A 27032-nucleotide genomic window follows, 5' to 3' on the forward strand; every position below is an offset into this window, starting at 1 on the left:
ATTGATGGTTCATTGAGAAAAATGAGCAACAACGAGAAGATGAACGATTAGAACAAGCATTAGAGGAATTGAAAATTTGATTTTTTTTGTCTAACTTGTTTGGATTGAGTTATGCATATGATAGATAGACGAGTCAACCTAGTTGGGATGTACTCATACTATTGTGATGTAATATCTCCCCATTTTTGTAGTTGTGATCAATTTAATTTTACAAGTTATAATATAATTTTACAATCAATGTAATGTACTCAATGCAATTTTACAATTTACATCAATAAAAGTATGCTAGAATTATAAATAATTTACTTTGAGATGTCCACCTAGTTGTAAATTGGTGATTGAAGTTTCAATGTTGATTTAAATTTTATTTTAAAATATATAAATTATATAACTAATATAAGTATTATTATAATTTAAACCTTATAATATAAGTTTGTTTTTTTTTTTTGTTGGTATTTTTGAAAATATAAACATATTACCTACGTTTTTATAAGTTATAAATTTTTATATATTTTATAAGTTATAATTAAAAAACAATTTTCTTGATTTTCGGATTCGAACCCAAACTTGATAAAATCTTGAAATCTTCGAGTTCGGTCCAGTTTCTATTTTATATTTCATATAAAACCTAGACCGAATCTAAACCGGACTTTTTGATTCGAATTCAATTATAACAAAACCTGACCCGAACCCAAAAATTTAGTTTGGATTTACTTGAATGTAAACCTTAAGTCTTGTCCATACCAATCCAACCTACTAGTTAGATCACGTATTTAAAACTCCGATTTGGATAAGAAAAATACTTTCCATAGTAAAGATTTTAAGTCTTACTAAGGGTTGGTTTACTAAAATTGATTAGCATATTAATAGTCGAACTCCAATGTCCTCTAGATTTTATCAAAAAATTCAAATCCGAAAAGGAAAAAAAAAAATTAAACATTCACGAAACTCCTAAATTTAAAATTAAAGTTCCATTGTGAAATATATATATTTTAATGTTCATAGAATTTTGTCCTCTTCAACCCCAAAGCATCGGATCATGTTTTTAGCCCAAGGACCCTAGTAAATGTGGAATCCTTGCTCATTTAGTAAGAGTAGTCGCACTGTTTTGATGAAGTAGGTAACTAAGATGAGAAGTTAGCAAGTTTATGACTTGCGAGGAGCCCAAGGCAAAAAGCATCAGGTATGATGACCTAGAGACTGTCAAAGTCAGATGGTACACGAAATTCTCATGGTAAACTTCCCCGCCAAGTTTTGGTGAATATTTGAATAACTTGGTGATTTCAAACATCCTAAGTCCCTTATTCTTTGTAAACTATTATTAGTAAATGACCTAAATGCCCTCTATAATAAATGGGTCAACCTAAACTACAAATGATTTTTTCCAATCTTCGCCCTTTATAAAAAACTCTTAATATGTCTATCCAAAATTTCAACATCTTCTACTTCTCAAAAGATCGGTTTTTATTCTTAAAATTTGAAAATTGGAATTATATAAAATCTCAAGGTCGAAGATGAAAAAAAAAAAAAATTATCCAAAAGATCGAAGATGACTAATTTAAAAAAAAAGATTTTTGACTATATGTTGAAGATACGTTCAATTATGTCATTTTTCATTAATTTCTTAAAAGAAGACTGAGGTCAAGGGAGGCATGTTATTAATTTAAAAATATAGGGTGGTATCTGAAATATTGACCATAGAGTACAGGGACATTTCTAAATCACCCTTTTATAAAGATTATTATATGAGAATGATGTGGATATACTATTATATCTTATCCGATTTTTAGATATAATGAAAAGGAAAACCTTATATGACGTCATCATTCACATTTAGTTGGTCTGTATTAAAGTAGATGTTATATACTAAACTTACCACCGGACTCACGTAATCAGTCATGTTACAATTATAGATGATAAATGATGACTTTAAGAACCTGACTCATGAATCATGATAGAGGACTACTGTCTAAAATCTAACGATCCGCAAGATTCTTTCTAAAAACTCTAAAAATTTCTTCTTTTTAGCTCTGTTTCTCTCTCTTCTGCAACTTTTTCCTCTGCTCCCAAGTACCAACTTGCACGCCCATCTCCAAACCCTAACCCTAATTTCTCTTACTCGCTCTTCATCTTCCTGCATTCGTCATGGATTTCAGATTCAGAGCAAACGAAGAGAAGACATTTTCTTCGTATTTCTCTTCTTCATCCAACGATGGCTATTTCACCCAACAAGCCTTGCGTGGTATGGTCGACTCAAATCCAACTAAGATCCAAGTTTTCTTTAAAAAAAATAAAAAATTTGATTTTTTTTTTTTTTTTTTTTTTTTTCTGTTTTTGTTTTTGGGATCAGCGGGTTACATCAGCAATGACATCGGGAGAGTCGAATTTGGGAGAAGTTCAGATCCTGTAAGAGAAGCGATACAGAGGGAGCTTGAGAAGGAGAGGATTAGAGAAGAAATTATTGCCTCAGAAATAGTACGGAAGCAGGCATTGGAGGCGGAAGTAAGGAGGGAACTCGCAATGGAGAGGGATTTGGCGTTTCGAAGGGCTGAGGGGTTTTCGTTTGTGTCGACAATGCCGGCACCACCATCGTCGATGTTTTCTGATTCGAGGGCTATACATCATGCAGAAGGTTCTAATAATTCAGAAAATAGATTGTCTTTTCCAGTCGCTCCCCCGGAAATCGGGGGATTGGAAAGGTTGCCATTTCAACTTAATCGAGAGCCTTCAAGGGTTGTTGCCGCCGAGGGGAAAGTGGTTCCTCAGGTTAGCAAGGGAGGACAAGTTGGGAAAGTTATGTTGTTGGTGAGTAAATGATCTCATATTGCTTCAATTCCTCTTTTTTTTTTTTTTTTTTTTTCCTTTTTCGTTGTTTTTGTTAGGGTGCATTGTTCTTAATTGTTTCCTTGGTTGTCAAGTATTGTTCAATTTATGTTTGCTTTTTGATTTTTGGGATTGTTGGGGGGGGGGTGTTTTAGGTGTTTTTATTTATAAATTCTCAAGTAAAAGAAAGAATTCTTGATGGGTGATGGAAAATCCTACCAAAAGTAGGACTTTTGATAGAAACAGAAAATAATAAATGGAGAACTCTACCATATTTCAACTTTAGTGATGGTAGGTAGTATGATAACTCAAATTTCAACTTTACTATTTCAACCTCGAGTACTCCGTACGGCTGTGGGGTTTGGAAAGGGATCCTTAAGGTTTTACCGGAATTTTGCAAGTGTATCAGAGTCATAGTAGGGTCAGGGAGGAGGGGGTTCATTTTTGGGAAGACATTTGGTGTGGCGAGTCTTCTCTTATGGGCAGGTTCCCTCATTTTTCTTGTTGTCTTCAAAGAAAGGTTTGTTGGTGGTGTCTTTTGTGAATCTAAAAGGGGGGATGAGTGGTTGGGACCTCGAGTTCTGGAAGGGGTGGCCCTATTGTTGGTTAGTCTTGATGTGGTCAAGGTATCAGCTGAAGCAAGGGATGGGCGTTTGTGGATTTGCAGTAGCTCAGGTGTCTTCTCAGTTAGCTCTTTCTATGAGTCCTTGAAGTGTTCTGAATCTCGGCTAAGGCAGTTTGGGTTAAGAGGGTCCTCTAAAGTGGGCTTCTTCCTTTGGTGTGCTACTTGGGGCAAGATACTTACCATGGACCAACTGATGGTTTGAGGTGTTTGAGGCCCTAACATCTGTTTGCTTTGTATGAGGGAGGAGGAGACTGCTGAGCACATGCTCATTAATTGTTCCTTCATGTGGCAAATTTGGAGTTTCTTTTTGGGATTGTTTGGAGTGGAGGGTTGTTTCCCTGCTTCAGTTTTGTCGCTTCTTATAGATTGGCAAAAATGGGCTTGCTCCTTCTTTGAGGCAAAAAATTGTTTTGGTGGCTTGTGCCATTTATTTGGGGATTTGGAAGGAGTGTAACAATAGGTGTTTTGAAGGGAAGGACGAGGAAGTCTCAACCGTGTCTTTTTCGATCCTCTCTTGTACTTTCTTTTGGAGTAAGGTTGTTCCCAAGTTTAGGGGCGTGTCTTTTGACGACTTTCTTGCCAGATGGGAATGGGTATCTTCCTTTGTTGTTTCTTAGCTTGGTTTGTTTTGTTGGTTGGTCTTCTCGACCACTTTCCTTAAATAAATTCTCATTACTTGTCAAAAAAAAAAAATTGAGAAGTTTTGAATTAAATTGATTATTATTATTATTTTGATAAGTAAAAGATTTCATTAAACGAAGGCAAGGCCAGTTGTGGTGACCAACCAAGCCACAAACCAAATACAAACTAGACTAATTACAATTGATACCACAAACCCAATCCCATTTGCTTATGAAATCCTCAAAGAAGACTTCTTCGAACTCTTTCAAGACCATAAACCAAGAATACAAAAGACTCAAGATGGACAAAATTGTATGTTGCACATGATGCTAATGCTGGATGTAAATCAAGCCAACAGTAAGAAGTTCCAACGAAAATTTTGTAACTATTTAAGTTTCCACTTGTTTGGTTATATATTTATTTTTTTATCATTTTTTTGTTGGGATTATTTTAGATTAGTTATTTTTTTAGTTTTTATTTGTCTTTAGGTTAATTTAGGAGTTTGATTCGAGTCTAAGTGCTATTTACATCATTTTTCTTTAAGTCTCATTTTGAGGGGTTAAAACTTCTTGTATTATGTTAGTTTGGCGTCGTTTTTGACGAGTTTTGAGAGAGTTATGGCCAAAATACTAATAGGGTATTAGGTTTTCATGGGATTGGTTTCTCAAGAAAAGAAGTGTCAATGTTTAAGTCATTAGGATTAAGATTTTGAGTCTAACATGATAGATCCTATTTATATGGCATTGTAATTGATTTTTAATAGTTTATGTAATAAATGAATTTTTACGACTCTTTTATTGAATTTTTTTAGTGATTGGTGATGCAAAACAATAAGGGAAGAAGATTACATCAGGGGGATAGGGGATCTGATTTGGTTTTGGGTTAAAGATTTGAGCTGGGTTAGTTAGGGAATCTAGTTTGGGATTTGGGTTAAAGATGTGCAATTATGGTTAGGGGTTTAGGTTTGTAGGGTAAAAATGGGTTAAAGTTTGAGGTTTGTAGGTTAAGGATTAAGGGTTGAGTTTTGTAGGTTTCAAGAATTCAAGAACGAGAGAATTAAAAGAAAATCAAGAAAAGAAAAATAATACTAGAAAAGAAAGATGAGGGATATAATTATAGAATCTTGGAATGACATCAAGAATGATGGAGAACTCACACAAAGAAACTCCATTAAGGAAACAAATTCATTATTATATAAATTCTTTTCGTCAATAAATCCTAATACAATCCATTTATAAAGAAAATCAATGCAAGAATCCTAATAAAACTAAAATACCGAATAAAGAAATCTATGAAACTTTAATTTTTACACTTTAATCTTTCCTAAATTTCTGACCCTTATAAATTTAAACAAAAGACATATTAAAGTCACTAAACTACCTCCAAACATTATAATAAGACCATGGTGATGAGAACATCAAAGCTTGAAGAGTAAATTTTATATTCATTTAATTTTTTGCTTTAGACTTTTATTTATACGTTTTTTGGGCTTATTTTGATGTTTTATTAGCCTATGGTCTTAGTATACTGTTTAGGAGTAGTTTGGTAGTTTTATTGTCTTTTATTTAACTTTATAAGGGTTAAAATTTATGAGATTTAAGTTACGAAAATGAGAGTTTTATTAATTTTTTTCTGATTAATAGCAGGGAAAAAACACAAACAGAGTGGGGAAGTCGAGCTGACCTACACCAAAAAGAAAAACACAAGAGAAAGAAAAAAGAAACAAGAAGGAAGCAAAACACAAAACACACCAAGCTAGGCTGTTGACATATTACAAACAACCTCCCAGCTGTTAACAAATGTAAAACCCTAAATAGAGTTTTTGTCTCTCTTATTAGAAACTCAACATTAGCTGAATACATTAGAGTAGGGCTAATAAATATGCCCAAATATGAAAATACCAAAATACCCAAACAGTTATACTTTAACAAACACGTGTATTCCAATACCCCCCCTCAAACTCACGATGTGGCTGCAAGAAGATTGAGAGGTTGTTAAGAAGAAAACGAAAACATTGAATGGTGTGAGATTTCGTAAAGAAATCAACTAACTATAAAGAAGAAGAAATGAAAGGCAAAGTGATCGTACGATATTGAAGATGGTGGCGAGTGAGATGGCAGTCAATCTCAATGTGTTTGGTGTGCTCATGAAACACGGAGTTGTGAGCAATTTGAATAGCACTCTTATTATCACAATACATAGGAGTGGGAGCAGAGAGAGAAACACCCATATCTGCAAGCAACCAGTGTAACCAAACAATCTCAGCGGTAGTCGAGGCCATGGCGCGATACTCAGCCTCCGTGGAAGAACGAGAAACAATAATTTGCTTCTTGCTTCTCCAAGAAATGAGAGTTGCCTAGAAAAATGCAAAAAACAGTGGTAGACTTGCGATCTGAGGGATCACTAGCCCAATCAGTATCAGAGAAGGCTCTAAGCTCCAGAGCAGAAGTGGAAGAAAATAGTAAGCTTTGATGTAAGGTCCCTTGAAGATATTTAAGAATGCGAATAACAGTAGCCCAATGAGCATTAGTAGGAGATGAGACAAACTGGCCGACGATGTGAACTGCATAAGCAATATCAGGCCAAGTGATAGTGAGATAGATTAAGCTGCCAACTATAGTGCGATATAGGGTCGGGTCGGGCAGAAGAGAACCATCAGAGGAAGTATACCGAGCATTAAGCTCAAGAGGGGTTTCAACAGTCCGAGAATCAGCAAGGTGAGCCAACTGAATGATGTTAGAAGTATACTTCGACTGAGAGAAGAGATAGCCTTTAGAAGATGAGGCTATCTCGATGCCAAGAAAATATCGTAAGGGACCTAAATCCTTCATCTCAAATTGGTGGCCTAATTGAAGTTTCAATTGAGAAATCCCATTAGAGTCATCTCCAGTCAAAATCATGTCATCAACATAAAGAAGAAGAAGGATGCGGCCAGCAGAAGTAGAGCGAATGAATAAGGCAGAGTCATGAGCACTAGAGCAAAAACCAAGTGAACCTACTACTGTAGAGAACTTTGCAAACCAAGCCCTAGGTGCCTGTTTGAGACCATATAATGCCTTCCTGAGTTGGCATACTTCACCAGGATTATGGAACACACTAGGAGGAGGGTTCATGTAATTTTCTTCAATCAGATCCCCATTTAGAAAGGCATTTTTGACATCCATCTAAGAAAGGTGCCACTGAGAAGTGGATGCAACAACAATCAAAGTACGAACAATGGTCATTCTTGTTACGGGAGCAAAAGTCTCTTTATAATCAAAATCATATTGTTGGGTTGCAACCAGCCTAGTTTTATACCTCTCAACAGAACCATCAGACAAACTCTTGATTTTGTAGACCCAACAAGAACCAACAACGCGCTTGCCAGGTGGAAGGGCTACTAAATCCCAAGTCCCTGTTTGATGTAATGCAAAAAGTTCCTCATCCATAGCCTGTCGCCAAAAGGGGTCACGAATAACTTCTTTGTAGGAAGTGGGCTCAAATAGACTACAAATAGATGCTAAAAATGAAGAAAAGCTTGTAGAATAACATGTATAGTCAACAAGTTTTGGAGGAGGATTACGAGTGCGTTGAGGATAGCGAGAAGGAATAGGATCAACATCTAGAGAGTCTGTTGGGGAGTCCGTTAAGAGAGGATTATTACTGATAGAGGAAACATTTGTGTTCCTACGAGGATAAACGTTAGGAAAACGATCAAAAGAAGTTGGATCATGTATAGGAGCCTCAGCCTCAGAAGCAACTTGGTAGTCCGAGGAGGGAAGAGGATGTGCATCAAAACCTGTAGAAGAAACAGAAGAGGGAGGTGGTAATGTGTGGGTGAAACAATCAATAGGCAATACATCAACATCATCAGAAAAAGGATCAATGTATATGAGATCAGACTTGGTATAATCATGAGAGTTCGTGGGGATAGAAAAGAAAGGAATGTGTTCTAGGAACACAACATGATGGGAAACATACAACTTTTGTGTACTGGGATTAAAACAACGATAACCTTTCTGGCCCTCACCATAGCTAATAAAGACATATATAGCAGAACGAGTAGATAACTTGGAGCGGTCAGCTTGTGGTTTAAGAATGAAACATGTGCAACCAAAAACCCTCAACAAGGTATAATCTGGGGCTTGACCATATAACCTCTCAAATGGGAAAATTCCAAAAGTAAGAGCAGTAGGAATCCTATTAATTAGATGAACAGCAGTGAGGACTGCTTCACCCCAAAACACACTAGGAACACTAGCAGAGAGAAGTGATCGAGTAGTCTCAATAATATGTCTGTGTTTGCGTTTAGCAACACCATTTTGCTCGAGAGTATCAGTGCAAGAAGATTGATGAATGGTCCCATCGGAGGTAAGAAGATTAGAAAAATTGTTAGAAGTGTATTCTCCACCCAAATCACAACGAAAATATTTAATAGTGGCTGAATGTTGTGTTTGGACAAGTGCATGAAAAGTGTTAAAGATGTGAAGAAAATCAGAACAACGCTTCATGAGATACACCCAACAATAACGTGTATAATCATCAATAAAGGAAACATAATATCGAGAACCCCATTTAGTAGCAATAGAGGCAGGTCCCCAAACATCAGAGTGAATTAAATCAATAGGAGCATATGAAATTGAGATACTAGTATTAAAAGGTAAGGCAGAAAATTTAGCTAGTTTACAACCACTACATGAAGATATATCATGAATTTGCAAATTTCCCAAAATAACAGTAGAGGTTAAATATCTCAAACGAGAACTTGAAACATGTCCAAGGTGAGAGTGCCATAAGTAAAAGGAGATGAAGTATAACTAAGGTGAAAAGAAGATAAATCAATACTAGAGGCGGCAATATCAGGAACATGAAGCTCCTCCAACAAGTATAATCCCCCCTCTTTACAGCCTGTCCCAATCAGCCTCTGCGAATGTAAGTCTTGTATAACACAAGAGGTAGGTGTGAAGTGAACTAAATATCCAGAGTCACATAACTGACCAACAAAAATAAGATTCAGAGTAAGTTGAGGAATGCAATAAACATCAGATAGAGTCAAGTGAGAAGTGACAATGGAACCGACACCTGCTAATGACATAGAAGTGCCATCAACAGTCATAATAGGAACAGAGGATGAAGATGGAAATAAAGAAGCAAATAATGAGGAATCATATGTCATGTGATGAGAAGCTCTTGAGTCAAAGACCCAGGTAGACTAAGATATATCTGAGGGTGCGGATGACGACAAAACTGCATGCGAAGAAGATGTGGAAGCTTGAGCCTGAGTGGAGAAGAATTTCTGGAACTACTCTGCAAGTCCTAACAATGCAGAAGTGGAAGCTGGAGGATCTCTAGAAGAAGGGACAATCATGGTGACAGGTTCAGGAAGAGAAGCAGCTATTTCAGTATGATATTGTTTGGGTTTAGAAACATGCTTATACTGAGACTGATGATGTTGAGGTTGCTGGCCTCAACTAAGTAGCATAGGGCATTGAGCCTTCCAATGGCCTTTCTGCTTACAAAAACTACACGCATCAATGCCAACTCTCGATCTATATCGATTCTGACTCTGCGTACTGGGAGGTGACTTAAAAGGAACCACCAAAACATCTTGTGTGGGTATAGAGAAAATTCCCTTACCAGATTGTGACTTGAGGCACACCTCTTCAGCCAGAAGCTCACTAACTACAGAATCAACAGAAGGAAGAGGGTTTCGATGGAGAATGAAGCCACGAAGTGCCTCCAAATCATCACGAAGATCCATAAAAAATTGAACAAGTCGTTCCTCTCTATAAGCCAAATAGGGTTGAAAGGAACTAAAAGCAGTAGACTTAGTGAGAGCTAACTGGTCCCAAAGGTCAGCCATTACTGAATAGAAATCTTGAATATTCTTATCTCCTTGTCGAACTACTCTAATATCTGTCTCCAACTGATATTGTTTGGCAAAGTTGGATTGAGTATACAACTTGGCCAAGTGATCTCAAGTTTCCTTAGCTGTATCATATTTGGCTAGTTGAGTACCAATAGTTTGTTCAACAGAGTTATTGAACCATGTGATAATCTTGGAATTATTGACTTCCCATGTAGCCAATAAATCTGGATATTTTACGTCTTCTCTATCAGTGGACATGGTCATAGTTCCAGTAACATATGCCCACATCATTTTTTCCTTTCAAAAAGTTCTTCATCACATAACTCCAATAAGGATAATTTTTTTCATCAAGTTGAACACTAATAGATTGAAGAGAATCATCTCGTTCACTAGACATGGCGATCCAAGGAAAGAAAAAAAAAAGCAAATACAGAATCGAACAAGAGTTTGATGCTTGAACAAATTTCAAAAGAAAGGCGTAATACCATGAATCTTCTTCCTTGGAAGAATTTCTGATCTGCAAAGTCCCAATCTAGTGTGTTTGATCGATTGAATCGATCTGCAAGAGTGCAAACAACCCTAGAATTTGAATTGAATATGAATTTCTGGTCTACAAAGGTGCAAACAACTCTAGAATTGATCTACAAAGGTCCAGTAGCCTTAGAATCTGAAGTTTCTGATCTGTAGAGGTGCAGCAGCTTTAGAATCTGAAATTTCTAGTCTGCAAAGGTGCAAACAGCTCTAGAATTGATCTACAAAGGTCCAACAACCTTAGAAATTGAAGTTTCTTATCTAAATCGATGCTATCAATATCCAATCTAAACTGTAAGAGTGCAAACAGCCGTATGATGGAAGCTTTGATACCATGTTAACAAATGTAAAACCCTAAATAGAGTTTTTGTCTCTCTTATTAGAAACTCAATATTAGCTGAATACATTAGAGAAGGGCTAATAAATATGCCCAAATATGAAAAGACCAAAATACCCAAACAGTTATACTTTAACAAACACTTGTACTCTAACACTAGTGAACTAAAAAGTCCTTGAAGAATACCCCTTTGAACTCTTTAAAGATTTTGCACCAAAAGAACAAGAGCCCAAGAACCGACAAACATAACTCATTAGATGTCTGCTCCTTTCCTTCGAAATTCTAGCATTTCTTTCATTCCAAACACCCCATGTAATCGCGAACGGAGTTAGACTCTAAATCAACCTTTTGGAATATCAAAATCCATTTTCCAATTGAATCCATTCCCCGAACACCTCTTTCATAGTTCCCAACACTCAAGATTCCACACCAAACAAATAAAAAAAATGAGCTCACACCTCTTTTGCCAAGCGGCAATGCAATAGAAGGTGATTTACCGATTCCTCTTTTAACGATCACATACAACAACAGTTTGGGCCACAAAGACCTATTTTTCTCAATTGATCGACTGTTAAAATCCTTTCCTTCATAGCTATCCACACGAAGAGAACCACTTTAGATGGCACCCTTAGGCCCACACAACCACGTATAGGAAGGTTGGATCCCCACTCCTATTTGAGTCGTTATAGAAGTCTCTCACCAAAACAACCCTTTACTATTAGTGTCCCAAACTCTCAAATCCTCTCCTATTGAAATTCCTAGCACATAAACGTCTCTGGCACATCTCAATCGTTAAGCAGCCTCCTGAACCCAAAGTTCCAACTAGTACCACCGATATCAAACCCATGAAAGTTAGCCACTGGGAGGTTTCTTTTTCTAGAGATGGCAAAAGGCAATGGGAATCTCTCCTTTAAAGAACCCACTCCACACTACGAGTCTTCCCAAAATCTAACCTTGTCACCTTTCTTACTGAGAAAAAAATCATTTTCTTGAATTGTGGAAGAACTTTTAGAATGCCTTTCCAAACTCCACTCTCCCACCTGCGAGTGTTTTCCCCAAATTTCGCTGCTATCACCTTACATCATAAGCCTTCCCGGTTCACTCCAAACCTCCAAAGCCATTTCCCTAGCAAAGCTCCATTCAAAATTCCTAACCTCCTAAATCCGAGCCTCCCCAATCTTTTTGTTGTACATACATTATTCTAACTCACCAAATGAAATTTGCTTTTCCCTTCCCCGTCGTGCCACAAAAAGTCTCTGAACAAGTTATCCATTTTCAACTCCATGCTCCTAGGCAGCAAGAAAAGATAAAGGAAATACACAGGGATACTATTATCCATTTCCATAGTTTCTCAATTTTTATTTGGTATTTTAGTTTTATTAAGATTCTTAAATTGATATTCCTTATTTATAGATTGTATTATGATTTATCGATGAATAAAGAATTAGTTTTTTTCAATGGGGTTTTTAGGGTGAGTTCTCCATCATTCCCGGTGTGATTCCAAGAGACCCTTGGTGTGATTCGAAAGATCTATCCCTTCTCTTTCTCTTCTAATTGTATCTCTATTTTTTTCTTTTATTTTTTTGTTCTTGACTTTCTTGATTTTCATATTTTATTAGCCAATGGTTTTAGTACAATGTTTGAGGGTAATTTGGTAACTTTAGTATGTCTTTTATCTAAGTTTATTAGATTTGGAATTTTAGGAGAGATAAAGTTATGAAGATTAGTGTATTTTTGTAATTTATCTTTAATTTAGTAGTCTAATTTTTTTAGGATTCTAGGATCATGTTCTTGATTTGGTATTTTAGTTTTATTAGGATTCTTTTCTTTATATTTAAATTGTATTAGAATTTATTTTACGAAGAATTGTAGAATAAAAAATTTAGTTTCTTTCAATGGAATTTCTTGGTGTGAGCTCCATCATGGCGTGATTTCAAATTTCTATCATTTTATCATTTTTTTCTAATCTTTTTTTTTTTCTTGATTTTCTTTTAATTTTCATATTCTTAATTTTCTTAATTCTTAAATCCCTTTCTTAATTTTTCTTAATTCTACAAACCTCAACCTTTAACCATTTCCTTTACCATATAAGCCTAAACCCCTAATCATTATTACAAAAATATTGTAATTAAATCCCGCAACCAAATCCTTGAGGTTTGCCCTAAAATTTTAAGGTAACCCTATGGTAGCCCAAATCGTTATCGAAATCCCAAACTCGATTCCCTATAGCTCCTTTTATCTTCTTCCATCTTCGTCCTGTATCACATGGGCTTATAAAACATGAAAAGAAGCCTAAAAAACATAAAAATAAAGTTCAAAATAGAAAACTAAATAAACATAAAATCTACTTTTCAAGCTTTGATATCCCCATTAATTCTCCTCTGCTAGGAAGATTTCGCCACTGGCGAGATAAAATTGTTGTAATTCCCTAGCAGATGAAGTCTCGATAGTCATCGTCCATTATTAGTCTACTTTGTTCCATTACATATACCAATGCATCCCAGGGGTGGGGTCTTCCATTTTAATTCATCTCGAAGTTGAATCTTCATTGGAGACTCTCCAATTCGATCTCTTCCCAGATGGAGCAATTATTGAATAAAATAAATAATTGTTGCACTCTCATTTTCTAACAGGAACCAAAGTTGGCATAACTCATTGATTTATCCAAAACTTTATCTACATTTTGTCTTCCAATGGATAATTCCGGTGTAATAAGCACAGGATGTATTGGCTCAACAATTCCCTGTGCCAATTGTTCAGATTCTTCACTCTTCAAACATAGATTTTTCTTCAAGAACCAATAATGATGCCTTACTTGTTAATCTCATTTTCGTTGAAACCAAGCTTATGGATTTATTCCTCGATTTTTTCATTACTCGCCTTGATTTTAGGCTCATGGATTTCGATCCCATATATTTCATTTTTCCAGTTTCGACACTCCTATTTATAGTGTCCAAGACAATTACACTTGCAACATAAGTTCTATTTTACAAGCTCTTCATACCATTGTTCACGTAATTGTTTGTGCTCTTCACTTTTATTTATAAAACCATCGTGAACAAAGTGAACAAATGCCTGAAAATGGTGTGTTCGACAACTTAGTTGTTAGCTCTTCTAAGAACATCTTTGTTGAGTCGTTCTCTCCTTAACACGATCTGTTAATTTTTGTTGCCTGAACCTAGAATCTAATACCAATTTGATGCAGGACGGTAAGGGAAGAAGATGAAATAAGGGGGATAGAGAATTTGATTTGGTATTGGGTTAACGATTTGGGCTGGGTTAGTTAGGGAATCTAGTGCAATCATAGCATTTTGCAATTATGGTTAGGGGTTTGGGTTTATAGTGTAAAAGAAAGGGCTAAAGGTTAAGGTTGTTAGGTTTCTAGAATTCAAGTTTCATGAATTGACGAATCAAGAATTTAAGAATTCAAGTTCGAGAAAATTAAGAGAAAATAGGATTAGAAAAGAAAAATAAGGGATAGAAGGATAGAACATTGGAATCACATCAAGAATGACGGGGAATTCACACAAAGAAACTCCATTTAGGAAATAAATTATTTATTCCATAAACTCTTTTCGTCAATAAATCCTTATACAATTCATATGTAAAGAAAATCAATTTAAGAATCCTAATAAAACTAAAATACCAAATAAAGAAATTAATAAAACTCAAATTTTCACAAATTAATCTCCTAAATTTCTGATCCATATAAACTTTGAAGTTTTTTTTGTTTTTTGATAAAATAATATAAACTTTAAAGTTACTAAACTACCCTCAAACATTATACGAAGACCATGGATGGACTAATAAAACATGAAAATAAGCCCAAAAACATAAAATAGAAGTCCAAAACAGAAAACTAAATAGACATAAAATCTACCCTTTAAGCTTTGATGTTCCCATCAATTGGATCATGGTGTGAGACCAATGTATCGTTTATAATTAAACCTTGAAACCCAAATACTTTTAGATTTACCCTAAACCTTTATAGTAACTCTATTGTAGCCCAAATCTTTAACTTCCCTTGGAGCGTTCAACAACTTTGTGTAGTCCTTAAAACTTGAGCTTTGATACCATATCTGATGTAGGATGGGAGAGAAAATACAAAGTTTTGCAACAAGGGTTAATAGGTTTTATGGAGCAAAGGGTTGGGATTAGGTTTTAGATTCTAAAATGGCTAAAACTAGGGTAGAGGGACAACATAGTTATGGAGAAATTATGGCTTAGTTTAAAGGGATTTGAGGTCCAAAGAGATGGTTTGGCCTGCACAAAGGGTGCTGTATTTTCAATGGCATCATGGTATGATAGTAAAAGAGTTCGAAAAATAAAGAAAAGAGAAGGAAAAGATGGGACAGAGAAAAGGATGATAGATTGGCCTTGACATCACACCAAGGATTTCAATGGCCTCACCACATTAGGAGAAAAATTGTAAAAAAATAAAATTTCTTCTTCATTCATTAGTTCGAAAATAACAAATAACATGTATATATGGTCTCCTATTCCAATAAAGAGTCCTGCAATAGCCTAAATACTAAAATTACAAAAAAAAAAAAAATCTAAAAAAAAGAAAATCTTGGGTAGGATTCTAAATAAAAGTCTTAACTAATTTAGAAAATTAAAACTTACCCTTTACTTACGTGGGTCATCTAATAAGGGGTTTAAAAATAAAATAAAACTAGACACAATCCCAAAATAGACTGTGGATTGGACGTGGTGGTGGTCCCCTATCACACATTTTTGAGAAACTCATGAATTATTAAAATTAAATGAATCAACTACAAGTCACAACAGCCAGACAAACCGTGGAGACTTGAAGATGTTATATCAGGACAAGGTGATTCTTAATATTGCACTAAGTCACAGGAACAATAATTGGATGCCACGAGTTTGAGTCTTATTGCGAGGAAATTTCCTAAACATCTGGGGACATGATATCTATGTTGATTGAGGATTGGACGTGGCGACAGAAATCATGGAGGACGTGGTTTTAATGGTTGAGAGTGTTACAAGAGGATTAGGCCCAGAATATTGTGTATAATTGTGGATGTTGTCAAGAACCCTTAAAGTGAAAAAAATTCCTCAGTTTGATGGGAAACACAATCCAGATTTTTTTTCTAGAATTGGTTTCATAAATGGACATGATTTTCGATCTTGTTGAAGTATCTGATTTGCATTGAGTAAAGCTAGGTGCTTCTTGCTTGACTAGTTTATGTTTGTTGATGATGGTTAGATCTCTAACCATTTCTAGTTCAGTAGGGAAAGGACAAGATAAATTCTTAGGTGAAGATGAACACATATCTACTGAATTGATTTATGCCATAGCAATTGTACTGCATTGCCACAATTTGAAACGTGATTTAGATGTGGTAGCCTACATTTAGAAGTTCCATAAATTGTAAGGTAGAGTAGAGTTGTAGAAACTGATGCTACTACTTAGCGTTGTATCTGACCCTGTTTATTCAAGATATATGGGAAAGAATCAACACCTCATACATATGGGATGAGGATGCACACTAATTGGCCTTTAAAGTAGATATGTCAATTCACAAAATTCGATCAAGTAACCCTTACCTACTTATAATGAGGAGAAATATTGTAGCAAATCTAGTGGTGCCAGATCATCCAAATAAAGTTTCTGGACAAGTAGGCCGAAGGACCATTGGAACTACCAACAATAGAGACCGATGAAATCAAGGTAATATTTGTTATAAATGACAACAGTTGGGACATTGAATTTGTAAGTGTTCGCAACAACAAAATGAAGTGCTATCAAATCACATTATTATTGAAGGCGAAGAGGATTATCTCATGAGTTGTGTTGGAGTAACATCGTTGGGGGACTTTCTGACGTGGATGTGTGTCATAACCATATATGCTTTTGATCAAGATACGAGTGAGATCTCAATGAAAAACATCTATGGTTATGACACACATCCACGTTAGAAATGTCCCCCACAATGTTACTTCAGCATTATCCTTATATCATTGAAGAAGAAGACGTGAATCCTTTCTATTTTGAACATGAGGAAAATAATGATGGTGATCAAGTGGGAGTCAACAAAGCCGGTGTAACATTAATTTGGCGAAAGGTGATGCTTACATTACTTAAAGTTGATGAAGATCAACGACTATGGTGAAATATATTTTGGGCACATTGCTAGGAAAATTTTGTAATGTGGTTATAGACAAAACAACGATAATGAAAATATTGTGGCAAAGGAAATGGTTACCAAGTTGAGGTTTAAAAAGAGAAACACCCTTGACTGTACTGTAAATAGGAGTTCAAGTAAGGGGGAGAAAGTACTAGTAAATATTATGTGTTTGGTTTTCTTTTCTAATGAGCCTAAATATAAAAGGTTTGGTGTGCCAATGGACACATGTCATCTTTTGCTTGGTCACCTTTGGCAGTATAATCAAGACACTTTACACTGTGATAAACCAGTAAGGAGAATTAAGATGAGGTCAAATTGATACATGCCAAAAGTAGCTAAGGATTTAGTTGAAACAATCCAAAGAAAAAACATACTTTAAAAATCTGAATTCAAAGGTAAAATAAAAAAGTTTATTTGGTTGACATACATTGTGGAGGAGTTCGAAACACCTTGATTATGGAGAAATGAATGGCTTCAATAACAGTTTCAAATATGAGTCTTGGGTGCCTATGTATAATCATTAGAGTTGCAACCAAGGCGGGTTGGAGGGTAAACATAGGCTCAACCCAATTGGTAGAATCCCCAACACGAGCTCAACTCTACCTGACCGCTGGGCCTGGGCTCCCTAACCCAAACGTGATCTTCTACGATTGGGTTGAGCTTGGGTTAGCCCGAGCTAGGTAATTTTGGGCGGGTTGAGCTCGTTGAATGACCCTAATTTCATTTTGATCAACAAACCATACTAACTAAAGCCCACATGTACACAAGCCAAAATAATTAGATAAAATAAAAAAAGTTAAATAAAAAATATAAGCAATATAAAAATATTTATATATTCCCAATCCCTCAACAAAGCTCAACTCTGAATTACGGTTGAGATAGTCTAACTTAGGCTCAACTCATCTTCTACATAACTTGTCCTAGGCTCACCCATCGATTGGGTTGAGCCCGAGTTGAGTTTGTATCAATCCGCCCCGGTTGCAGTCTTAATTATCGCAGTATTTTTTATGGTATGAACACCACTAGGTGCAATGAGGGCATTAATGCATTCTTTGATGGTTTGTTACATTGACAACAAATCTCAGATAATTTGTTAAGTACAAGCAATCATTGAAAAAGATGTAAAAAATAAAAGTGATGAAGATCTCGAGTCAGAGCACAGGTATTGTTGTGTCAATGATGGCGAGTTCCTTCTGAAGCATGTCACAAAAGTGTATACTACAATTTTGTTTAACAAATTCAATGAATAATGGCTCAAAGTGAATCGATGTAAAGTTTGAGAAAGAAGAATCAATGATGGAGATCACATCTATATAGAGAAAACTAAATTTTATGAGTGAGGAATTTTTTGTGAAATTAAATTTGAATACATGAAGAGACATGCAAATGCAAATGCCAAAAAAAAATAAAAATGAGTTGGCATATTTTGTTGATATTTTCTATAGGAGTTTTTTTGTTTTGACATTGATAGTGTGTCATCCCACTTTATTCTTTGGAGATGAAGATAAGAGGCTAACAAATTTAGGGTCATGGATTCACAAATGATGAACAATGGAAAAATACACAAAATTAGAAAAAAAATTCCCAATGCAGGAAGATTTTGCTTTAATGTCTAAAAGATAAACCTAATCAAGACTAGTAAGAAGTTAAATACAATAGAAGAAATTAACACGCAGGCCTTGCATCCATTCTTGTTATTTTTGTAATTCATTTGTTTAATTTCAGAACACTGATTTTCAACTGCATGATGAGAATGATGATCTTCAATAAAATGTTTCTCAGCCTCTCACAATCCAAATGATTTTAAAACAAGCCTCATTGTAAATATTTGCATATTTGGGGCATTCTTCCCATGTTGATATATTTTTGTCCGTCGCCTGACAAAAATCACGTAGAATTTTGACATTTTGAAAGTACACCTAAAAAAATCAAGTTTTTTATTATGATAAATAGTATTGAATTTTGCAAATTTTTTAGTTTTGCAGTACCTCGATGTGACATGAGCATGAAAGTGGTTCAAAAATTCGTTTTCTTTTTATAAGGGTTTATATCACTTATAGTTTACTAGTTATTCCAGGTGCTTGCTAAATCTGAATCTACATTACTCATTTTTTACAATCTTCTTCAATGCTTGCTTATACTTGACAACAAATTCTTTGAGATTTGTTGTCGATGTAATAAAAACTCATGGTAGAATGCATTAATGCCCTTGCTACACCCAATGTTATTCATATGAGTAAAAAAAGTACTCGATTATAATAAGGAGATTTTTTATATTCGTGCATTTTCTTTCTTTAAAGTAGATAGCATATACACACATTGCATGTCTAGAAAAAAAAACATTTGCTCTCTGGATAATAGATTGGCGTCAATAAGATGTCATAAGTAACGTTCCATGTCATGCCGGCTAGGCTAGCCTAGCCCAAACTCATTAACAATTTTTTAGGGAATTTTATCCCCCCCCCCCCCCCATTGTGCGAAATGAAGATACTAGGAATATCCCCTACAAAGTGCAAGATTTGATCTTCCTCCTTGGACAATGACAAAAGTTAGCATTGCTAACTGTTCGTCGTATAAATATGTCTCTAAAAAGAACAAGAACAAATATAAAATTAAAAATCTACTTTAGATTGGTAAATAGGGTCGGTACACTGAGGATTGGGGGACTAATAATCTAGATTTTAGAAAATCAAAGGGAAAATGGTGTAATTTTGGAGAAACACTAAATTGTATCGAAAATAATTGAAATTGATTAAAACCAAGAAAACCTTGCAATTTAAGAAAACCTAGAGAGAATGAATCCATCAAAATAACCTAATTAAATATAATCTTAATATTCAAATTCTTGACAGGCAACTCAAATCAAGAATCCAACTAAGGTTCTTGACTCGGAATATTTTTCATTAAAAGCCTCGTGAAATAGATCTAATTAATTGATCAAAATTTCCTTTCCTTGAAATACTTTATTGCCCAATGATCTTACATCACACCGAGTATCCGAAATAATGAATATTTTTTCCAATAGTAACGGATCATGCCGAGCATGATGGATAAGGAAAAATAATTGAAAAATACTTAGGATCGAAGGTTGTTGAAGAGAAATTTATTAAAATCCTTTAAAAACACATGCAAGGACAAAAATACTAGAATTATACCTAACTAGTTTAATATATATGACTTCATCAATTTCCGGAGATTAGCCAAGCATGATCATGGAGACACAATAGCAAAAATAAACAAAAACACTTATATTTATTACTGACGAACTCCTTAAAATCCTTGAACAAATCATCCTTATCTTCCAAAATTACAACAAAAATAAAAATAAAACCTAAAGATAAAAGATGAAGAAAGAGATTAAGAGAGAGAGCCCCTAAAATTAGGGAGTAAGGTCTTTTTATAGAGAAAAACTAAGGTTGCTTTAGCAACATGTTTTCGCCCCCAAAACATCTAAATTGGCCTTTCGTGAGATAGAAATATTTTCTCCTCGCAATTAAATGTTGATTTTATTCAAAATGTCTAAAATGCCTTGTAAGGACTTTAAGTTTCTAAAATGTCATTATAATTATTTTCGTTAGGAATTATTTCATTCATGAATCCTTCATCCTTTATTCTAAATCTTATTCTTTTCATCTTCTCCATTAACAACCTCAATTGCAATCTAGACATTATCATTTAAAATTGAGCTTTAAAACACTAATTTTGTGCAAGGGATGATGGTGAAAATTCTCAGTTGAGTTCCTACACGATGCCAAGTTCCAACGCAAAGTCTCATTGCCTAACAAAAAAATAAGAAAAAAAAAGGTTAGGGTTTTCAATTTTGTGGACTCGGGAGATGAGGTAATACTAACAAGAAAACAAAATTAGTATCCCTCACCTATAAAAATAAAATTTGTGTTGCAACCCCCCCCCCCCCCTCCACCCCAAGTGCATAATTTAAAACTTAACGTTACAATTTTTAATTTTTTGTTTTTTTTTTTGTTTTGCTAGAAAATGATTTTAAGTTTGTAATATGTGCAGGAATTAAGCCAAGAACTTTTTCTATGTCCCATTATATGAAATTAGAGTTTTTAATCTTGATTTTACATAATCACTTCAAGATTGCAATAGAGGTTGTTAATGGAGGAAATAGGAAGGAAAACCCAATGGATGATCTGATTCAGCAAATGAGTAAAATTGATGGACAAAACCTTATCAAATGGACTGATTTAATGAAGAAGACAAACTCTACGCTATGTCTTCTTATCATAAGAATTACAATAATTGTGTCTCTTCTTTCCTGAATATTTACGTTGCAGCCAATCTTGTGGGCATAAAGAATGTTATAATAAACATGCCATTTTAATTGTTTAACTACTGTATTATGCACAATTATTAAATTTAACATGATACCATCACATGGCATCAGTCATGTTGGGCAAGTTTCAGACTAAAGTGATCAGTAGAAAACTTAATTTATAACATGGTCATGAACATTTGTAGGACTGGATAATAAGAATCCAACAAAAGCATCTGTAAAATCTATAGAAGCAGGTGGTTTGATATGGGAAGCAGAATCCTGAAGATCTAAGTTAAGAACTACAAGATTAAAAGATGTTGGGTGAAGAATCGCGAAGGGTTTCAGATAAAGGAAATAGGAAAACGATAGATTTCTCAACTAAATATGCTCACAAAAAGACGTTGGCTTTGTAAGGTTTTAAAAACAGCAAGGACAACAAAAAAGACTTTCAGAGACATTTTCTTTTGAAGGGAATTTCCTCCTGGCAACCAGAGATTCCAATAGAGGGGGAAGATTCCTGAAATTTCAGAAATTCTCAAACAGGGCCAAAACAATAGCAATTGTTTTTTTGGAAGGAAGAAAGGGTTTTGGATGGAACGAAGTCGGTCTAGCATTGAAGCTTCTCCTTGAACCGGATGAAACTATGACTAGTTTGAGAGGGGAGAAGCAGGGACCTGTTCTGGAGAAGTGGGTAGACGTAGCTAAAAGAGGAAGGGATATTTTCAACAAATTGGGGAATGCAGCCTCAACCAAAGATTCTAAGAAAGGCATTCAGTACCCGACAGTAGGTAATGTACAAGAGGTTAATCATAACCCATTGGTAGGGACGAAAACATAACCTGACAGTTGATTTAGGTAAGCTGTCAGGATTTAGATGAATGATGGATCTTTGATTTCTCACCTTCAATTTGTGGATGACACCCTAACTTTTTTGGAGGATTCAAGGGATCAAGTGAGGGTGCTCCGGGTGTTATTGTGTTACTTCGACGCTATGTCAGGTTTACATACTAACTTGCAGAAAAGCAAACTTTTTTGGGGTAGGAGAGGTTAATGATATTCAATTGATGGCTACAACTCTGGGTTGTGGGTATGATACCTTGTCCACCTCCTATTTGGGCTTACCACTGGGAGCACCCTACAATAGTACCAAAATCTGGGACGATGTGATTGAGAGATTGGAAAAAAGGTTGAGTACGTGGAAGGCTAATTATCTTTTGAAATGAGGGAAAGTGACTTTGATTAAAAGTACTTTAACGAGTATCCCGGTCTACTTTCTCTTTCTTTTCACGCTTCCGAGGTCCGTCAAAATTAAATTGGAAAAGCTTATGAGGAACTTTTTGTGGAATGACAAGAGCGGTAGGAAGAAGTGTCATTTCGTTGCATGCCCAAGAAGAACGGGGGACTGGGCATAAGGGGTCTTAGATTAGCCAATAGAGCGCTTCTAGAAAAGTGGATTTGTAGGTTTGGCGAGGAGAGGGGTAGTTTGTGGAGGAAGGTTATTATGGCTACATATGGAAATAAGAGTCTAGGTTGGTACAGCGGCGAGTCTAAAGCCTCGTATGGGTGTAGTCTTTGGAAAGGGATTCTGAAAGTTAGCAAGGATTTCAAGTAAGGGATTAGATTCAAAGCGGGTGTGGGGGACAAAATCAAATTTTGGGAAGATTGTTGGTGCGGATCATCGTCTCTGGCGTTTCAATTTTCGTCTTTATACGTCTGTTCTATAAGAAGAATCGTTCAATTCAACAGTGTTTGATTCGTAACGAGTCCGGTCCTACTTGAGATTTGGGGTTCAGGAGAAATTTTAATGATTGGGAGCTAACTGAGGTTACATCTTTCCTCGATCTCCTACATACGTTTCACCTCAACGAAAGTGAACATGATAAATAGGAATGGACTAGAGCTAAGGATTCGAGATTCTCTGTCAGATCCTTCCATAAGTGGCTCACTCCTATTGCTGAGCGAGCCATCTCGACTTCCCTTATTTGGTTCAGGTCAGTGCCTTCTAAAATCTCTTTCTTTGTCTAGTTGGCTTTCCTTGGAAGGATTCTTATGATGGATAATTTGATTGCTCGGGGTTGGATCACTCCCAATTACTGCCCCCTTTGCTTGATGGAAGGGGAATCTGTTGATCACATTTTAATTCATTGCCCTTTTTCCTATAATATCTGGTTAAGTTTCCTTGGTTTATTCCGTATGGTTTGGGTCTTTCCTCGTAAGTTTTCCTCGTTGTTGGAAGAGTGGACCAGTAATGTCTTTCACACCAGAAAACATTACCTATGGGCTATGCTACCTTTGGCTATAGCTTGGGGGATTTGGAACGAGAGAAATAACAGGGTGTTCAATGGCAAGATTAGAAGCTCTTATGCAGGTTTTTTGGATATCTTGGGCTTCTTATACCTATGGTCCAAACAAAATATAGAGTTCGTGGGAACTTCGTTTGATGATTTTGTTTTTAGATTGAACTCTTTATGTAACCATTGATGCTGTTTGCTCTTTTTCTTTGTTGTACTTTGTGAGGCTTTCTCGGCCTCCTTCTATCATGCTTTCTCTTTGAAATATATTATACTTATCAAAAAAAAAAAAATGTATTGCTTTTATTTGGTTCGTTTTGCTTTCTTCCCTAAGAGGGGCTATCGCGGCCTTCTCTTTTTGTTTCTTGTAATTCTTCCTTCTTCAATTAAAATTATACTTATCGTAAAAGACAACTCTTGATCTGAACCATTTTAATCTTCTTCTTTCTTTGCTTGGCTAGCAGTCTCTGATAAATTACCAACTCTTGATAATTTCATTAGTAGGGGTTTCATACCACCCAATTTTGTGCTTTGTGCTAGGCTAGTGGGGAATCAGTTGATCATATTTTAATCCATAATTCTTTTGTGGCAAATATTTGATCCCATTTTCTGCAGCCGATCAAAATTAGTTGGGTTCTCCAAAATTCAATTAAGTCTCTTTTTCTGTGTTGGAGTCGGAATGTTTTCATTGGTAGGAAATTAACTCTTCGGGCCTTGCTCCCCTTTGCACTTTGCTGGGGCATTTAGAAGGAGAGGAATAGGAGAATATTTTCGAGGGTGGAAAGGCCTCACCATGCAATGATTTTGTTAATTTTAGAATTGTTGTTTTACTGTTGCAAGATGGATGTTGCTTTTAAAGGGATTTTCTTTGAGGAGTTTATGTTCAGATGGGAGTCCCTATGTACTTAGTAAGATTTCTGTTCTTTTCTTTTGTGTTGCCGTCAATGTTTTAAAGTTCCTAAGGCGTACTTGAGGCGTTTGGGTTCTTGAGGTGAGGCGTAAGCCTCAATTAACTTTTTTTTTTAAATCCTTAAAAATATATAACAATTATAACAAGTCTCCATTTTTTTTTGTTTTATCCTTGAGAGCCTACTATAAATACAGGGAGTTATAAAACATGAATGAGGATCAATCTACTCTTGGGAAGCTCCTCCTATGCCAGATCTTCTTCTCCCCCTTTCTCGCTCTACCTCTATTTCCAACCATTGATCTTCAGCGGAAACAATACTAAATTGGCTGGTGAACTTTAGAGGCACCCTCCAGGAGTTCAAGGACAGACCCTTTACTTTGTGCACCTCTATCATGGTTATTTACAGAGCTCCTGAATGGCATTAGTTGTTTGTTTATTGTGTGTTTTTTTAGCAGTTAACTTTGATGTAGAAATTTGCTCATTTTATGCACAAACATATGAATTCTTTCATGTTTCCTGAACAATGTTCTAAGCAACATGTGGTACTGAGGGGCTTATTTATGCAAAAGTAGGTGTATGACACCCATCAATTTTCTTCTCAGAAAAGTTAATCCATATTTTTTTTGCTAAATATTGATTTTGCTTTCCATTCGTTCAGCTTCCACTACTACTTTTTATGGTTTATTTATGCAAACATCAGTGCATGTTTGTAGGCTGCTTTCCATGAAATTAGTTTACAAATTTGTGAACTGTCGGACTTGCATATTCCTCTGAAACCTAAGCATTAGAGCTCTTACAAAAATTCAGGGCGTGCCACAAACTCCATTTAGTATTGAATATTTTGGATGGGATGAGTTTTCATAATTATTGAAAAAATTTCTTGGTTATCAACAAAAAAAAAAAAGGTAGTAGTGTTCTTGATTTCTCCATTGCAGGCAAAGCCCGTGAGCCCTAATCTTGCTGGAACAAAAAGGAAATCAGCATCATTGGTAGCTAGTGACACATCTATTGTCGGCTTGAAGAAGAAACCTCACAAGGAGTGGAGTTGCGCACTCTGTAAAGTGTCTGCTACGAGTGAGCAAGGTCTGCACGATCATCTCCAAGGGAAGAAGCACAAGTCCAAGGAGGCAGAGCTGAGAACAAACAGAACGGCAAGCAAGAACACTGGTGGCTCCACTCCTTTGCCAAAGAAAATTGATAAGCCCTCAAAGGAGGCAAAGAACAGTTGCACTCCAAAACAGAAACAAGGGAACAAAGAGGATGGGAAGCCAGTGCAAGCAAAAAAGTCTGTGCAGAAAAAGCAGATGACAGAAGAGTTGAAGAAGAGAAAGTTCAAGCTGTGGTGTGAACCATGTCGTGTAGGGTGCCAAAGTGAAACTGTGATGGCCGAACATCGAAGAGGGAAGAAACATTTGGCCTGGCTTCGGGGATTGAAGCAAAATGGTGGGGTTCTTACAGCCACCTCTACCATGAACACAGTCAAGGCAAGTCTTGAAAAAGCAGATAATGCAACTGAAGAGGTGAAGAGGGAAACGATGGGAAATGCTGGTGGAGAAGTAGATGGAGTTGAAGTGGCCGAGGAAGAGGAGAAAGCCAAAACAATTGAAGCACCATTGGACAATGTTGCAGAGGTAGGAGCAGAGGAATTGGAGGGACTATAAGATGATCCGGCCAAAGTGACTGATAAGTCACCATCTGAATGGTGGGGCTCTTGTAAGTTTAAGATTTACTGATGGTGCCTTGGATTTCCTTGTTTATAATGTGACACTCAAAATCTCTACTCTTTGTTATGCTTTTGGTCTAGATTTTCATTGTGTTGCCCTCCATCCCACCCCCACACATCCATTTTGGTGTATATTTGATGGACATAAGGTAATGGTGGATCCATTGATTGCCCCCCTTCCATGTTAAGTGTTTGATCATATTTTACACTGGACAATCAACCTGGTGCAAGCCTCCATCTGGTCTTCACATTTTGGTGAGAACTCAATTGGAGTCTTAAGTGGGAGAACAAAACCCAAAGAATGGTCCCTTTGCGGATAATGTCGTATGTGTTATCTTGCGCTACTAAAGAGGAAAAACAAAGGGTGGAGCATTGACCCATGTGTCTCCAGCTTATTCTCAAGTTGTCGTACCCTGAACCAAGGGTTCAAGCCACTGAGCTAAAGGGATTGTTTGCATGTGTGTGTGTGTATTTATATAAGTTTAGTTTTCCAAAAAATATAACAAAAAAAATTGATAAAATGTAAAAGTAGTCATGTTTAATCTCTATAGAATCAGTAATATGTTGATCTTTGTTTTTTTTCCTCGTGCGTATGGTTGGTTTCTTCACCTTTAATAATGTTCTTTACTTTTCAAAAAAAAAAAGTTTGATCTAGGCGAGAGAACGATTAAAGAAACATGATTATCTCTATTTATAGATTATAAAGGACTAGTAGGTACGTGGAGTGAGATTCTATAGGTTTCAAACTTTGGACTATAGGTTTCAAACTTTGGACTATAGATTTCTAATTCGTTCTCTTCTTATTTTGAAAGACATGTTACTATTTTTTAATTCAAAAATAGTTTATTCAATTTTGACTGAAAATTCTATTAGTTCCATGTAATCTAGTGAA

At 35.8% G+C, this 27032-nt stretch overlaps 1 protein-coding gene across 1 annotated transcript; it reads left to right on the forward strand.

The window, feature by feature from the left end:
• The first annotated feature begins 1942 nt into the window (after positions 1–1942).
• LOC147389127 (uncharacterized) lies at positions 1943–26322 on the forward strand. The gene is made up of 3 exons (XM_086418250.1): positions 1943–2242; positions 2351–2805; positions 25353–26322. The coding sequence occupies exons 1-3, from the start codon at positions 2146–2148 to the stop codon at positions 26076–26078; spliced, it is 1278 nt and encodes a 425-aa protein (XP_086274376.1). The 5' UTR covers positions 1943–2145; the 3' UTR covers positions 26079–26322.
• The last annotated feature ends 710 nt before the right edge of the window (positions 26323–27032 follow it).

This window comes from Akebia trifoliata, chromosome 12 (genome assembly GCF_017979445.1).
Source record: "Akebia trifoliata isolate Shusen 1 chromosome 12, ASM1797944v1, whole genome shotgun sequence".
NCBI lineage: Eukaryota > Viridiplantae > Streptophyta > Magnoliopsida > Ranunculales > Lardizabalaceae > Akebia > Akebia trifoliata.